This window comes from Chiloscyllium plagiosum, chromosome 19 (genome assembly GCF_004010195.1).
Source record: "Chiloscyllium plagiosum isolate BGI_BamShark_2017 chromosome 19, ASM401019v2, whole genome shotgun sequence".
NCBI lineage: Eukaryota > Metazoa > Chordata > Chondrichthyes > Orectolobiformes > Hemiscylliidae > Chiloscyllium > Chiloscyllium plagiosum.
In genome coordinates this window covers 26,152,976-26,171,338 of record NC_057728.1, presented here as the reverse complement: position 1 = coordinate 26,171,338, position 18,363 = coordinate 26,152,976, and the positions used below count along the sequence as shown (strand labels likewise).

The 18,363-nt window shown below is 41.3% G+C and overlaps 1 protein-coding gene across 1 annotated transcript in view; it reads right to left on the bottom strand.

The window, feature by feature from the left end:
• The window catches only part of itfg2 (integrin alpha FG-GAP repeat containing 2), an 84,523-nt gene that overhangs the window by 12,135 nt on the left and 54,025 nt on the right, over window positions 1–18,363 (bottom strand). The window contains exons 10-11 of the mRNA XM_043709402.1: window positions 16,471–16,588; window positions 8,663–8,833 (exon numbers count right to left, since the gene is read on the bottom strand). Coding sequence (XP_043565337.1) covers window positions 8,663–8,833; window positions 16,471–16,588 — 289 coding nt within the window. The remainder of the gene's footprint in view (window positions 1–8,662; window positions 8,834–16,470; window positions 16,589–18,363) is intronic.

The window sequence follows — 18,363 nt, the reverse complement described above, 5'->3', positions numbered from 1 at the left end:
ACAGGACATTGGTTAGGCCACTGTTGGAATATTGCATGCAATTCTGATCTCCTTCCTATCGGAAAGATGTTGGGAAACTTGAAAGGGTTTGGAAAAGTTTCACAAGGATGTTGCCAGGGTTGGAGGATTTGAGCTATAGGGAGAGGCTGAACAGTGTGGGGCTGTTTTACCTGGAGCATCGGAGACTGAGGGGTGACCTTATAGAGGTTCACAAAATTATGAGGGGCATGGATAGGATAAATAGACAAAGTCTTTTCTCTGGGGTTGGAGAGTCCAGAACTAGAGGGCATAGGTTTAGGGTGAGAGGTGAAAGATATAAAAGAGACCTAAGGGGCAATCTTTTCAAACAGAGGGTGGTATGGAATGAGGTGCGAGAGGAAGTGGTGGAGGCTGGTACAATTGCAACATTTAAGAGGCATTTGGATGGGTATATGAATAGGAAGGTTTTGGAGGGATATGGGCCGGGTACTGACAGGTGGGACTAGTTTGGGTTGGGATATCTGGTCGGCATGGATGGGTTGGATCGAAGGGTCTGTTTCCATGCTGTACATCTCTATGACTCTATCTACATCCTGCAAGTTACCACTGACCAGAAACTGAACTGGGCTAGCCATATAATACCATGGTTACAAAAGCAAGTCACAGACAAGGGAATCCCGCTGTGAGTAACTGACCTCCTGACTCCCCAAAGCCTGTCCACCAACCTACAAGCCACAAGTCTTGTAGGCAGCACAAGTGGGCGGCACGGTGCCTCACAGCGCCAGAGACCCGGGTTCAATTCCCGCCTCAGGCGACTGACTGTGTGGAGGTAAGTGTTATAAGTGTTAGGTAAGGGGTAAATGTAGGGGTATGGGTGGGTTGCGCTTCGGCGGGGCGGTGTGGACTTGTTGGGCCGAAGGGCCTGTTTCCACACTGTAAGTAATCTAAAGTCAGGAGTATAATGGAATACTTCCCAGGTGCGTAGGCGAGTGCAGCTCCAACAATACTCAAGAAGCTTGACATCATTCAGAACAAAGCAGCCTGTTTCCATGCTGTACATCTCTCTGACTCTATCTACATTCTGCAAGTTACCACTGACCAGAAACTGAACTGGGCTAGCCATATAATACCATGGTTACAAAAGCAGGTCACAGACAAGGGAATCCTGATGTGAGTAACTGACCTCCTGACTCCCCAAAGCCTGTCCACAACCTACAAGCCACAAGTCTTGTAGGCAGCACAAGTGGGCGGCACGGTGGCACAGTGGTTAGCACTGCTGCCTCACAGCGCCAGAGACCCGGGTTCAATTCCCGCCTCAGGCGACTGACTGTGTGGAGGTAAGTGTTAGGTAAGGGGTAAATGTAGGGGTATGGGTGGGTTGCGCTTCGGCGGGGCGGTGTGGACTTGTTGGACCGAAGGGCCTGTTTCCACACTGTAAGTAATCTAAAGTCAGGAGTATAATGGAATACTTCCCAGGTGCGTAGGCGAGTGCAGCTCCAACAATACTCAAGAAGCTTGACATCATTCAGAACAAAGCAGCCTGCTTGATTGGCACCATATCCATGAACATCCACTTCCTCCACCACCAACACTCAGTCACAGCAGTGTGTATAATCTACAAGATACACTACAGAAATTCACCAAAGCTCCTTTGACAGCACCTTCCAAGTCACTCACCATCCTCACTTGGAAATAATTATGTCGTTCCTTCACTATTCCTGGGTCAAAATCCTGGAAGTGACCCCTAATGGAACTGTGAGTCTACTTACGTCAAATGGACTGCAGCAGCTCTTTCTCAGGGACAATTACTCACAGGCAATAAATGCTAACCCAGCCAGTGCCACCCATATCCCATGAATAAATTTTAAAAGGTTCATCTTATACAGTCTTTTCTACTTTCCGGACCCCACAAAATAATTATTTCAAGTTTATCTTTGCTGTGCATCTTTAACTCCATCACTCTGACCAGTTTTATTCTTTATATAAAGGTACTTGGATGCTGATAATTACGCAGCAGCAAAATGGTGACAACATTCTTGGTGAGAGCCAAGTTAGACTTCAAGACTACATCGTCAGGAGTTTCTGATGGGCACCAACAAAAGCTGGGATTTGCTGTGAAATGGCCCTGCAGAAATTTTGCTTCGTTTATTGGTGCATGAAACATTATACCAAACCCTCCCCTAGCCTTTCCCATGTGCCTCACTGGAATGACCAAATACAAATGGCAGGCTCAGAGAGGACAACAATACCCTCCTAAATTGTTCCCTTTGCCCTGAAGAATATGCATATGCATCCCTGCTTAAAAACATAGGTTCCCAAAAATTATTCAATAAGGTGGATCAAATCGACTCTATTCACACAGACAGCTTGTGCATAGTTTGCTATATAAATAAATGTTTGGTAGTGCAGAACTTAAACATTGCTAAAATTAGACTAGTAATTGAAGCCCTTCATTGTGTAGTTGTTAGAACTAGGACACAAAAAAAACTCTGGGAAAAAAGGTCAATTTATTCACAATGAAAGAAGAGTACAGATTGGATTATAATCTGTGAGAGAAAGAGAGAGGGCGAGTGTGAGACAGCACAATCAAAAGTGTTTAAAAAAAAGACTGAGCAAAAGAGAGCACAACCAAAAGAGTAAAAAAGAACAAGCAAAAGAAAGCGCAAGTGAAACAGACTCAGGGAGTGAGCAAAAGATAATGCAAGCAATATCAGGCACAAGAAACAAATGGGGGCGCGAGAGAGTGTAAGCACACAAGAGAAAATGCGAGAGCACATTGTGCCAATGAAACAGACCTTGAGCAGAATAAAGCGTGAGCAAGGAGAACATATAACTAAGAGCAGGAGTAGGCAATTCAGCCCCTTGAGCCTGCTCTACCATTTAATATGATCATGGCTGATGTCTTCCACCTCAACTCCACCTGCCTCTCTGCTCTCCATAACCTTTCAACTGCTACTAATTAAAAATCTGTCTAACTCTTCCTTAAATTTGATTAATGTTCCAACATTCACTGCACTTTGGAGTAATGCATTCCATAGATACACCACCATTTCAGAGAAGTAATTCCTCCTCATTGCTATTTTAAGTCTGCTACCTCTTATCCTAAAACTATGACTTCATGTCCTAGATTGCTCCACCTGAAGAAACATCTTCAATACGTCTACTTCGTCATCCCCTTTAGCATTGTGTATACCTCAATTAGATTTCCACTCATTCTTCTAAATTCTAGGGAGCATAGACCTAAACTGCTTAATCTCACCTCATAAAGCAAACTCCTTTTCTCTGAAATCAATCTACTGAACATCCACCGAACTGCCTCCAATGCAAGTACATCCCTCCTCAAGTGAGCGGATCAAAACTGCTTGCAATACCCTAGCGGAGGTCTCACTAATGTTTTGTTCAGTTGCAACAACATTTCTCTACTTTAATACTCTATTTGTTTAGCAATAATGCCAACGTTTGATTTGTTTCCGTAGGATCTGCTGTACCTGCATACTGGTTTTCTGTGATTCGTGAATAAGGACACCAAGATCCCTCTGCACCAAAGTATTCTGAAGTTTCTTTCCATCTATATAATTAACTACTTCCTAATCCTCTGACCAAAGTGGAGAACCTCACACTTATCCATGTGGGGAGAGGGGGAGGTGGCATGCATGTGCGCTCGTGGGAAAGAGAGAGCAAGGGCAAGGGTGAGGGTGAGGGAGGGCGAGGGCAGGTGAAAGCGAGGATGCGTGAGAGTGAGGGTCGGGACAGCCGAGAGTGAGGACAAGAGCAAGGGAAGGAAGGAAGGAAGGAAGCGAGGAAGGGAAGGACGGAAAGAAAAGAAAGAAAGACAGAACATGAGAGAATGAGAGAAGGAAACATAGCATACACTCAAGACAGCATGACAGTAAGAGTGAGATTGAGAGAAAAAGAGGGAGCAATACACACAGCGAGTAAGAGTGAGCAAGGGTGTGAGTTAGTATGACAGATGTGATAGAGCATGAGACAGAAGAAGACAGTGAGAGAGTTTTATCTACAAGAGACCTGAGTTAAAGTCTATGAGTGCCAAAAGTGTTCTACCTCAGACGGGAAGGCTTAAGCTGCTGGTTTCATGAGTTGAACTGGGAGGTTTTTTTGTAATTCGTTCATGGAAAGTGGCTACTGCTGATTTGGTGAGCATTTATTGCCCATTCCTAATTGCTCAGCAGAAAATGGCAGTGAACCACCTTCTTGAACTAATAGTGCATTCATAGGGATTCTGTAGAGGGGATTCAGTAGGTATTAGGGAAGGCTAGTGGGCTTTTACTTCAAAGGAAATGAAGTTTAAAAATAGAGAAGTCTTGTAAAACTATAAGGTTCTAATTAGATCAAACCCAGAATACTGTGAGCATTTTTGGTCTCCTTATTCTAAGGGAACATATAACAGCATTGCAATAATTCAAAGAAGGTTCCCTCAGTTGATCCCGGATATGGAGAAATTTTCTTATGAAAAGAGATTAATTAGATTGGGTGTGTACTTATTGAAATTTAGAAGATCGAGAGACAACCTGATAGAAACATATTTGATTCTTTGAGGGCTTGACAAGATGAGGAGGGATTGTTTTTTTCTTGTGGAAGAGTCTAGGTCCCAAAGTCACCCACTTAAAATAGAGACGAGAAGGAATTTTTTCTCTCAAAAAGTAATGAATCTGTGGAATGCTTTACTGCGGACAGCTGCTAAGGCATTACAGCTCAGAATTCCAGATTTTTAATCAGTAAGGGTATGGGAAAATAAAAGGAAAGTGGAGTTAATGATTATCATATCAGCCATGATCTTATTAAATGGTGGAGCAAACTTGATGAGCCAAAAAGAGCTACTTTTACTCCTCCATCTTATGGTCACAGTGTTGCTATGATGGGTGTTCTAGGATTCTGACCCAGCAACAGTGAAACAGTGGCAATGTAGTTCCAAATTACCATGTGGTATGGCTTGGAAGGAATTTCAGGTAATAGTGTGCCCATGTATCCATCAGCCTTCTTCTAGGAGTTAGAGGTCAAGGATTTGTAAGGTTTTATTGAGTATCCTTGGGGAGTTGCTGCAATAGACCTAACAGCTGGCGCACATTACTGCCAGTGTGTGTCAATGGTGAAGTGATAAAGGTTTAAAGTAGGTTGCCAGCCTGGTGGACCATGTTTTCCTGGACACTGTTGGAACTGCATTTGTCAGTATTCAATTGCTATCCAGATCTGTGCTTTCTAGATGACAGACAGGCATTGGGAGTTAGGATATGACTTTGTTGCCTCAGAATTCATTACCTCTACTCTGATAACTGCCATTCACTGGTCCAGATCAGTTTTCAGCCAATGATAAACTCCAGGATGCTGATAGTGGGGGATTCAACAAATGTTGATGCCATTAAATGTCAAGTGGAGATAGTTAAATTTGCTTTAATTCAAAGTGGTCATTGCTGGTTCTTGGGTGGAATGAGTGCAACTTACCATTGGATATTATTCAGGTCTTGCTATACATGGTCACGGTCTGCTTCAGAACCCAAGGAGTTGCGAATGGTGCTGCACAGTGTGTGTTTGTCAGTGACCACTTTCACTTCTGACCTTATGGTGGAGTGAAAGTCACTGATGAAACAGCTGAAGATGGTTGGGCCTAGGACATTACCTTGAGGAGCTCTGGCAAAGATTCCCTTGGAATGAGATGAATGACCTCAAACAAACACAACCATCTTCCTTTGTGCCAGATGTGACTCCAATCAGTGGAGACTATTCCAAATGATTACCATTTACACCTCTTTGCAAGAGCTCGTTGATGCCACACTCAGTTAAATGCAGCTTTGAAATCAAGGACATTCACTCTCATCTCACCTCTGGAATTCAGTTCTTTTATCTATATTTGGACCAAAGGCATAACAAGGCAAAACCGAAACCAAGCCTTAGCAGGCTGATTATTACAAAGCAAATACTGTTTGATAGCATCATCGATAACCCCTTTGATTACTTTGTTGATGATCGAACATAGAGCAATGGGGCGGTAATGGAGCTGACCTGCCTTTTGTGCACAAGACATACCTGGGTAATTCTCCATGTTGCAGAGATTTCAGTGTTGTAGCTGTACTGAAAACAGCTTTTCTAGAGGTAATTCCGAAGCACAAGTCTTCTATACTATTGCAGGAAGGTTTTCAGTGCCCATAACGTTTGCAGTGACAATGTCTTGAGCCATTTCTTGATAACGTGGAGTAAACAGAACTTGCTTACAACTGCAATCCATGGGCTATCACTTCCTCATCATAAATTGCTGACTCATTTTCATAACAATGGTGTTCTTTGTTTACGTGCTTTTTACAGCTCTTATATGATTTTCTCTGATAGTTTTTTTTATTAAAACAGATATTAAGTAAATGTAGAAATGCAATAGGTCTGGCTGTATCTGTGGAGAGAAAGCAGAGTTAATGTTTCAAGTCCAGACCGATGTTAACTCTGCTTTCTCTCCTTTGATACTGTCAGATTTGCTGAGTTTCTCCAGCTATCTCTGCTCCTGTTTCAGATTTCCAGCATCCATAGTTCTTTGTTTTATTTAATTAAATGTGTTTGGTTTAGATTGTTTGAATGAAGGTCATTTACAGAAGCCCTATGAAAAAGTATCAAGCAGACAATGTCTGCAGCTTTTGAGGCAAGGATTTAAAAATTAGCTCATTAGTTAGGTGCAGATGTGAATCATGCCATTTTCTCTTATATAACAAACCTGTAAGGCTTAATGACTATGGTAATCATACAAATATTTGATCTTGTTACTATAGTCTTCTATTGTTTTACCCATTTTGGGCATTATCATAAGAAAAAAAGTTTGATGTTAGAATTAACAATTCGGGTCCAGTGAGCCTTCCTCAGACCAGTTCTGAGGAAGAGTAACTGGACCCAAAACATTAATTCTGGTTTCTCTGCACAGATGCTACCAGACCTGCTGAGCTTTTCCAGCAACTTCTGTTTTTGTTTTTGATTTTCAGCATCTGTAGTTCTTTTGGCTTTCATTTGATATTAGAATTATTCAGTTATTTCTGAAAGACAGAGGAAACAGCTTTGAAGGACTGTATACAAATGCTTTACGTAAGAACAGGAGCAGTAGGCCATTTAGCCCCTTGAACTTGCTCCGACATTCAAGAAGGTCATGGCTGACCTGATTATAACATCAAATCCACAAACCTGTCTACCCCAACAACATTTCAATCCCTCGCTTAACAAAAATATACCCAACTCTGCCTTAAAAGTATTCAAGGACCCTACTTCCACCATCTCTTCATTGAGAAAATTCTAAAGATACACAATGCTCAGAAAAATTCATTCATAGGATGAGGGCATTACTGGCTAGGCCAGCATTTATTGCCCATCCAAAAGGGTAGTTAAGAATCAACCACATTGCTGTGGGCCTGGAGTCACATTCAGGCCAGATCAGGTAAAGATGACAAGTTTCCTTCCCTAAAGAACATTCATGAACCAGATCGATTTTTCCTGATAATGCTTTCATGGTCATCATTAGACTCCTAATTCCAAATGTTTGTCAACTTCAAATTCCACCATCTGCCATGCCAGAATTCAAATCTGGATCTCGAGGACATTAACTGGCCCTCTGGATTAACCCCTTACCAGGCAAAGACGAGTCAACTCATCTTCACCCAATTTGTCTTTTTCAGAGTGCGACGAGTAAACTCGTCCAAAACATATAATTTCAAAAACAGCCACAGACGAGTTATATGTCAATTCTCGGCATTTCTGGGCCCTTCTCATTTAGAAACGAGTATACTCGGTGACTCATACGTCTGGTAGCTGTGTCTCTTCTGCCTCAGGCATTGCAAGAAGTGTCGACGCACCGCTTTTGGGCACACACTGTCATTCGGTTTTTTCTGGGTTTTTTTTTTACAAATTATGCCCAGATGTAAAGATCAGAAGATGACAATGAGTATGTACCTTCTATTAGAAGCTTGGATACATCAGATGAGAGTGCAAGCTTGTCTGATAAGTTATTTCCATAATCAGCATTAAAAATACAATAAAAAAAGCAATAAAAAAACTCGTCTAAAAATGAAACGTTTTCTCCAAAAAAAGTCGCCAGGGAAGGGGTTAACAGCCCAGTTATAACACCACTAGGCCATTGCCTCCTCCTAATGCATAATTAACAGCAGTAATTAAACATTGACATCACATGCAATCTTAGTAAGATGTGACTTATAAACAAGAGAAAAAATGAAGACAAACCATGAAGAATTGAACCAATGAAGGAAGCAGAGAAGTCAAAGGCAGAGGGAGAAAATAGAGCAGAGAAGTAGGGGCAACCAAAGGTTAAAAAAGGTTCAGAGCTAGAGAAAAGAAATATGTTGGGGAAGAACATCATTGACAAAATAAAAATAATCGACTAAGTATTCTCATTAAAATTTGTCTTGGGTTGTGTGCCAGGCTTTTCTTTTAGCATATGAAGAGTAAACCTATATTCAGAGTTCATTTGTTGTTGGCTAGAAATGATACATGCCATACAGCCTCATTACGAGACAGAAATTAAAATCCTTTATATAGTAGCATAAATGGAAGAGAACAAAAATATTTCAGACATCGGCTAATTTCAAAACATTGAACATCGCTGTTCAAGTTTGTTTATGCACATCAACAAAGCAATGTAATCCTTCCCACCAAAGCCAAGGATGAACATGAAAATACTCACCCACTGATGTTCCTTGTAGCAGGCTGTGGAACTCATCTGTTTCCAATACCTTCAACATATTGGTAGATTCCATTCTCTCTAACTCCACCCTCCAATAGATATAGATTTTGTGGTTGAAGCTGACATACACCAGACAGGGACTATTCCGACCATTTTTGCATGCATAAATACCTGGAGGGGGAAAGAGAGATGACAGTAAGCAATGGAGACCTGTTAAGTTTAAAAACCCTACGACATGGTGCATGCACAATTTCTTTCTTTCCATTCAAACCATCCAGGCTTAATAGAATCTTGAGATACTATTAATATGGCTTAATAGTTCCAAATGATACAGTAATAGTAGACTCTGTCAAACTTGCATCAAGGTTATTTTGGATTTTATTAACAACAACAATTTTTACCTGTATGACTGCTGTCATTGAACAAAACTTACTAAATGACTGGACAGACATGTTGAGAAGGTTTTGGTAGTTACGCTTTGAAGCTTAACCTTCTTTGGAGGTTAACAGACAATAAAGATCTAAAGGAGTGCGAGGTAGAAGTTAAGGCTCGCAAACAGAACTTCCAGAAACTTGAACTTTAGAACAGCACATCTAGATGGCTTTGCAAAGGTTGCTATCCTGGCCAAATTCTCCCATGTATCTGGCCATGTTGCCATAATGCACTGTGTCAGGGATCATCATTGACCCACTGGTCCCCAAATAAAAGTCTGATATAGTGTATGTTTAGACCAGATTGTAACCAATAGAATTTTTACATAGTTTATATAATGGATCTACTTCAGTAAAAGTGCCAATCATTTCAGAAGGATTGGTCTGAATCAAATACATATATATTAAAGCTGCATAGCTCAAAAAATTAATGTAAAAATCAAGAGTCATGTATAATAAAATATTATTGCATATTTTCATCAACTTCTGAATAACATTTCATCTGGAGAGAATATACATTGGAGATTAATATCAACCGTTATAACCCTTAACCAGAAATGGGGTTTCACCAAGTTAGTCATTACATTCCTCACACTGTTGAAACTTTATTGCTGGAACAGCACAGCAGGTCAGGCAGCATCCAGGGAACAGGAGATTCGACGTTTCGGGCACAGGCCCCTGAAGAAGGGCCTGTGCCCGAAATGTCGAATCTCCTGTTCCCTGGATGCTGCCTGACCTGCTGTGCTGTTCCAGCAATAAAGTTTCAACTTTGATCTCCAGCATCTGCAGACCTCACTTTCTCCTCCATTCCTCACACTGTCATGCTAAGTGACATTAGTCCAAGCATCTAAGATACCCAGGTAAAATTGGCTGTAAATTCCTTATAAACACTAATCCAGTACTCCCACCCATTTGGGATGCTATCCCCAAGGTAAGGTTACACAGATTAGCATCATACGAAATCTGAATCACAGCATGAGAATCCACACCATCGACATCAATATTAGCAAGATATTACCCATCTGAATTACCTCTGGAATTATTTGGGAAATAGAGAAGGAAGTGAGAAGGCACGAGATGGAGAGCATGTTGCTTTCCTGTGTCGCCTACAATTAAGTTTGGAACATGAAAGGTTAAAGTCAGGACACTTCAGACACTCAAACAATTAACAACCACTGAAAGAGCCAACACCATCACTGGTTGTATCTTACCAAGAGTGAAACCTTCCTACTGTGCCCAATGAAGAGTCCTGACTGTAGCATGGCCCATCTCATAGGGTGATAAAAACCCCCATGCCCTCCAAGTTGACACTCTTCCCACCTAAACAGCCAGGATAAGGCAAAACTCCACTTAGCCGGACACAGGGCTTCCTGCAGTACCAGCACAAGACATTTCTTCCAGCTGCAGATACTTATCCCAGTAGCACAGCTGAAAGCCTTTGACTCTATCACGAAAGCCTTAGGAACCTTGACAACTGGCAGTTGAGTATCTGATTGTGTATAAATCTCATCAGGATTGTTGTAAAAGACTGCCTGGGAATCATCAGCTTCCCATGCCAAAGGTTCCTACACTCTTTTCTCCACACAACCCCATTTGAACGTAAACACTAATGTGACCCCAGACACCTACAAAAAAGCGATAAAGCTGCACAGAGACATTCAAAATATAATTATTCAAGTTTACTTATTACAGGCCAACATATAATTTGCATTGAAACATAGAAACTAGGAGCAAAAGTACACAATTCGGCTTTTCAAGTGGGCTCGCCATTCACTATGATCTTGGCCAATCCTCAATCTCATGGCTGTCCAGAAGATAGTGGCAGAGGAGCAGCATAGCGAGCTCCTGCTCGCGGATGGCTCATTGGCTCTGTCTGCTTTTACTTTTATTTCTTTCAATTTTCTGGCAGTGGGAGAGGGGGAGCAGGCAGCCCCAGGGCAGTGGGAGAGTGTGCGTGTGTGTGTGTGTGAGAGAGAGAGTGTAGTGAGAGAGCGGGAGCAGGCAGTCTCCCAGGGGGAGAGAGAGAGAGAGAGAGCCGGTGGGGGTGAGTTTGAGCTTTTGTGAGACGTACGAGCCCAGCTGGCCAATCACTTGCGGACTGTCATGTTGACCAGTTATATGTGTTTCCTTGTTTTTCTACATTTTAGTAGGAGGGACTGCCCTTACTTATTTAACTTCTTGGCCTGCTGTCCTTATTTTCCTGCTTTGATCAGAGATTTTCCACGTAGGTATATTTGTACCTCAGATGGCACTGTATGCGGCAGCTTGTAAACCTTTAACTGTACTAATGCAAGTGAGTACATGTGATATGAAAGCTAATTCAAGTTTGTCTCAATGGCGCATTCCCGCTTGAATAAATCACAAATATAAAAAGGTTTAAAACAATTTGAGTTTTTAAAAAGCACTTTGGAAAAATATTATAAGGTTATTATTTTATGCACTCGTGGATTGCAGCAAATCTCTCCATAATGTCTGGTGACAGGAAACCCTCTTACCCCATTCCCAAACGTACACTGTAATCAACACCTCTCCCTTTCCATTTCATAGAAATTTACATACACACTTTTCTGTTTACTAGATTACACAAATCTTTCCAATGCCATTGTTCTTCCCAACTTTGTTAACCTATTCAATCAGCAATCTCTCTCCTCAAACTCTGTCCACCATTCATTCAGCAGCGCCTCTTCCTAAACGCTCCCCCACCTCACAAACGTAAATTCAGCAATCTTTTTCCCTTTAAACTGGCCCATTCATTCACACATTACCCCCTCTTCCCCGAATCTATTCTGTCTCAAGAGTTGTGTGGAAGTTTAGCCATAGCGCATGTTCAAGGTTGAGAAAAATCAGTTTCTAGATATTAATGACAACAAAGGGTATGGTGATAGCATGGAAAAATGGTGTTCAGGTAGATGATCAGCCACGAGCTAGAATGGTGGAGGCTGAATGGACTGTTTCTGCTCCATGTTTCCAACAGGCATAGTGGAGCAGATATACAGTAACAACCGAAGCCATCACTTTGGCTTCCCAGCTCAGCCACATTATCTCCTACTTTTCTTGCACCCTGGACACATTCACAGAATCTGTATGGCCTGCTTCCAAGCTATTCAGCCCTCCGGGTCCACACCACCCCTCTGAACAGCATCCACCCCAGACCCACCTGCCTACTGTATCCCTTTAACCCTGCTTTTCCCATGGGCAATCCACCTAGTCTGCACATCTTTGGACAGTGGGAAGAAACCCAGGCAGACACGGGGAGAATGAGCGAACTCCACATACAGTCACCCAAGGGTGGAATCGAACTCGGGTCCTTGGTACTTTGAGGCAGCAGTACTAATCACTAAGCCACTGTGAGCGGTTTTACGTTGGTGCAGAAATGAACTTTGGAGCACAATGTAAAAACTTTCCTAATTTTAGAATTTAATACCTGATGTATTTGAACCAAGAGCCTTGGGACATGATGATGTGCAACATTAAAACCCTCCTGTAACTGTCAGCAAGTCTCCTCGTATCAAATTCACTTACAACAGCTGTTAACATAATCCTATTCAGTCAAACTAGCATTTCAAATGAAATTTTAATGTACTGTCGCGGCATATTGATCACACTGGATGGGTCACTAGATTTACTTTCTTCAACAAAACAATAGTTGAATTAGAGAATGGGTTAGCCTTCTAATCCAATGCACAAGCTCAGTCATAAGCAGGGTGGATATATGCAAAGTATTACTGAGCTTGTGCATTGGGTTAGAAGGCTGACACATTCTCTAATTCAAGTATTGTTTGGTTGAAGAAAGTAAATCTAGTGACCCATCCAATGTGCATAATATGTCATGACAGTACATTAAAATTTCATTTGAAGTGCTAGTTTGAATAGGATTCAATCTCTGCTGGCCTCTGTCTGCACAATGTTGGCTCACAAGTGCTTTCTGAAATTAAAGAGCACTTTGGGTTTACTGTCCATCTCTTGTTATTTGTGCAATGATCCAGAGTGTTCAGGGCTGTCCCATCTGAGCCACTGTCATCATTACTGCTCAGAGGAGGGGTAGTTCAGGACCCTAAATGGGACCACTGCAACCCATAATTCGGAAACCCTTGTTCCAGCCAAAAAATGGGACCTTCACCATGGTCACTAAATTAGTAGATTTTATGGCATGGTAGTATCATTACTTGTAGATATAGGATCAGCCTCATGTACAAACAATATAATTGAATGACACTTTCTCTGCCATTTCAGGTTTGCTGTATCTTTGATGCTACAATGTGACATAACACCATAGATACCATTAATATAATTGTTACTGTACTATAGTGAGAATATATACTTTATCAGTCAATTATGTCTCTTAAAGAGAATAAGTGAGTTTCATTACCTGCCTGTAGCAGTGTCGCACACTGCTACATATTATCCTTTATATTTGTAAGTAACCTGGTAAAGTAAATTGGATTAAGTTCTTCATATGGGGGGGTAATATGGTCAGAGAATAAACACATTATTCTCTAATGAAACCCCCATATCTCAGGAACACAGACATTACATTGACTACCTAGAATAAACTGTTGCCTATGTGTTAAGAATCAGCATTTTCAAGTAGCAATGAAAGACTGAAAAAAATTGAAACATTACTCGATGATTTTCATTTCAATGTCTGTAGCCTTTTAAAATGTGTAACAAGCGATGAAATACAGAAGTAACTTAAAAGCAGAACTGTCAATGGGAATAAACACCAAGAGATATAAAATCAGCTGTCAGTTCACTATCATCTGTTTAGCATTGTTACACAAAGTTTAGAATCAACAAATTTATTGAAAAATGTTAATTTAATGATTTTACTCATTGTTCCAGCCACATCAAAATGTTATGTTTTATATCTTGTTACAAAAGTTAAAAGTTTTAAAAAGAGAAATGAATTTCCCAATGACTGATTTCATGTTTTAAGGTTCTTATTACAACAATCAAACTAAAATCAACCATGTCTTAACATGACCCTAATAAACAACTAACATGCTAAGGTACAGAAAAGATGCACACCATTAACTTCTTAAGACAAACAAAAACCTCACATCACAGTGATACACTACTTCACTTTCTCAGCAGAAATATGATTATGTGTTTAAAGTTCCAATCTCCTCTCAGCTTTAGCAGGTTGTCTTCTTAAGACTGAACCTATCAAGCAAGGTTTATTTTATTCAATCTTCTGAGCATAAGTAATAAGACATCCCCTCAATCCATAACTCTTCGCTAGTTTTGTAATTTTGGCAGCAGTTCTCATCAAAACTTCTGCTTGCCAACACAACACTTGTTATAGGCCTTCTTCTCTAAAAAGATGTCTGACTGACTTCAATAGTCTATGTTCAAGTGTTAAAGTCTGCATGTTAACTTTAAATATCTTGATACAAGTTGGTCACATGGGCATGTCTCGAGGCAGTGTTCACAGGAGATCACATCCCTTTGCCAAACTACTTCAATTTACTTTGAATGAAAGGAGACAGTTTAAAAACATCACAGTCTAATAAATTCCAGCAATATAACAATCTGCTCCCAACCTTTTCACCACTGGTAGCAATTTAATCCCACAAATAATTGGACTCAGATAATACCAAAGATTTTATATCAGCCAATCACTACATCAGGTTAAGGGCTGGATTTTCTGACCCGGAAGTGGAGACATTCAGAAACTAAAAAAGGAGAAAGTGAGGACTGCAGATGCTGGAGATCAGAGCTTAAAAATGTGTTGCTGGAAAAGCGCAGCAGGTCAGGCAGCATCCAAGGAGAAGGAGAAACTAAAAGTAGCCCAGCCAGTGCTTGTCATTGCCCTGGTTCCATCCAGCCTCAAGGTAATTTTTGAAGAGGTGGGAGAGCAGGCAGCTGACTTGGCTCATTAGGAGTAACTCAAATCCAATAAAATGAAAATCAACTGAAATTACTGACGGCCAGAAAGCTGAAGACTTAGCTTCCTATCTTTTCTAGAAGTAGAATCCACATTTATGCATAAATATCAGACTATCAAGACGTATATAGGAAAGAATAGACTTACTGTAAATGACACACTACATTCAGCATTATTCAGAGAGATGGTTGACATTTGCGCGACAGGCAACAGATGTAGCTACAGGACCTTAGCTGGAAAGGTACCATCATTCAAGGAGCTGCAGACCAGCAGCAGAAAATCAGAACTGTTAGTGTAGAAAGAGGCAATTCAGCCCACAATGCTTACACTAGCCCTCCAAATGACCACAATGACTTAAAGCCATCCTCTGATCCTTTCTCCATAACCCTGTATATTATTCCTTCATAAATAATCATCTAATGCCCTCTTAAATATCTTCATTGAACTTACCTCCAACCATACTATCAACCAGTGCATTCAAAGCCCAAAACATTCACTTTGTGAAAATGGTTTCTTCTCACATCACATTTACTTCTTTTGCAAATCACTTTAAATCTGTGTCCTTTCATTCATTTATGAGCAGGATAGTTTTTTCCTGTCTACTCTGTCCAGACCACTTGATTTTCAAAATGTCAATCAAATCTCTTCTTAGCCTTTTCCTCTCTAAGGTAAACAGTCCCAACTTCTCCAATCTATCTTCATAAGTGAATTTTCTCATCCCTGGAACCATCCTTGTAATCCTCTTCTGCAGTCTTTCCAATGTATTTGCTTCCTTCCTGAAGACTAGTACCTCGAACTATGCACAATACATCAGCTGGCATCTAACTAGTGTCTTCTACAGGTTGAAATAATCGTCCTGCTTTACATTCTATACCACTATTAATAAAGTGTGTCATGCTCTTCAACTGTCTTGTCCCATTTGATTTTTGCATTCACACATCCAGATCTTTCTGCTCCTGCACAGAGCCTACAAGTGCATAAGACGTAGCAGCAAAAATAGGCCATTAGCCCATGGAGTCTACTCCACCATACAATTAGATCATGGTGGTCTGATAATCCTGAACACAGCTTTTCTGTCTTTTCCACATAACCCTCGATTCCGTTATTGATGAACAATCTGTCTCAGTGTGGAATACACCTCTTCTCATTAGATTAAAAAGTGGTTTTCCTCTATCACACAAGACCATGTTAGCCCTCTAGATCCCTACCCTAAAAGGGATAGTGATAGCCAACGTGATCCACAGTGAGCAATAGTGCAGATAATACAAGGCAGTCTGTGATGGAGATTGCTCAGATAACAATCCAGCAGTTCACACCTGAAACGTTAACTTATCTGCCCTCTCCATCGATACTGGCTAACGTACTGAGGAGTTCCAACATTTTTAATTATTAAAGTTAAGAATGGTTTGTTTCTAAAACTGATCATGACTGGGCTTTCCCTTTGACAGATGTCTATGAACAATTTAACAATTAGTTAGTTTGACACTTACCAGCACAAAATGCACTGACATTCTCATCAAACTGAAACCGGACAACAGACCTGTTTTGATCAATGATATAGGTTTGACCATCCCAAGCACAGGCCACTACTTCCTCTCGTCCATCACCCTGAAGAAAATGCAGAATCCAATTATACTCATCTCAATACACATATACAGTCATTCATCGCTACTTTCCATGACATCTGTCTGTTCACGTTGTGATGATGCTGCTCCTTTAACAAGGTTGTGTGTCCTTGGACTTTCTTCACAGAGGTCGTAAAAGACACAGACTCCGAAAAGTCTAAGTTGAAAGTTTTATGGCCAGATTGATTATAGCTAACAGATATTGCCTCTGGAAAAAGGCTTTCAAGTTTTAGAAAAACCCACTTGTACAATGAAAGGAGAGCGGCCAGTTCTCCCAGCTCAGCTTTTCTCTGATTTGATTTGGTTTTAGTCTTAGTCTGGCTATTCATTGAAAGCAGTCAGGCAGTTTAGAAGTTGCTGGAGCCAAAGAAGCAAGTCCATGCTGATCCCCTCTCTCTCCTGTAAGACCCTGTGTTTGATTTTACCTTTTGTGCCAAGGGGTGTTTATGGAGATTGTTGCAAGTATTTGGAAAAGCATTATTAAGTTGGGATAATCTGTTGAGTTTTCAGATAGGTTAAGTCATTCTGTATTCTGTTCTTTTTTGTTTGTACCCATACAGTAATAGAACATAGAACATAGAAGAATACAGCGCAGTACAGGCCCTTTGGCCCTCGATGTTGCGCCGATCCAAGCCCACCTAACCTACACTAGCCCACTATCCTCCATATGCCTATCCAATGCCCGCTTAAATGCCCAAAAAGAGGGAGAGTCCACCACTGCTACTGGCAGGGCATTCCATGAACTCACGACTCGCTGAGTAAACACAGCGAGTTCTGGTTTGTTTCACCATATTTCCCACACTACCATGACTTCACCTTATTCACTATTGCTTTGGAATTTCCTGGGATCATGAAAGGTTTTACATAAATGCAATTTTTTTTTTATTGGGCACAATACAGCATGCATGTGTTAGCAATGGACTCATCTCACCTCCACAGCCAGGGTGTTTCGGCAGCATCATTCCAAGCCTGTAAATCACAAGATATCAATGTTTATTCTCAGTCAGGTTTGAACTTGAAGGAGAAAATCTGTTAGTTTATGGAGTCTTGACAACTTGGAAAGTTTATGGCTTCCAGACCAAAATGTAGATATTTTAAGCCAGTGTGATTAGATTAGATTCCCTACAGTGTGGAAACAGGCCCTTCAGCCCAACAAGTCCACACCAAATTTTCCAACCCACCCAGACCCATTCCCCTACTCCCTACGAATGCATCTATCACTATGGGCAATTTAGCATGGCCATTCACCTGACCTTTGGACTGTGGGAGGAAACCCATGCAGACACAGGGAGAATGTGCAAACTCCACACAGACGGTCACCTGAAGCTGGAATCGAACCCGGGTCCCTGGCGCTGCGAGGCAGCAGTGGTAATCACTGAGCCACCGTGCCATAATAATAGCTCAATCCAATGTCGATTTTATTTTGGTGACTGAGAATCCTTCGATCACAGTGGTTTACAGTTTGATTGGCTGCTTATGAAACCGAGGAGAAAGTGAGGGCTGCAGATGCTGGAGATCAGAGCTGAAAATGTATTGCTGGAAAAGCGCAGCAGGTCAGGCAGCATCCAAGGAACAGGAGAATCGACGTTTCAGGCATAAGCCCTTCTTCAGGAATGAGGAAAGTGTGTCCAGCAGGCTAAGATAAAAGGTAGGGAGGAGGGACTTGGGGGAGGGGCGTTGGAAATGCGATAGGTGGAAGACAGGCCGCCTACTTGCGGAATGTTTCAGAGAACACCTCTGGGACACCCGGACCAACCA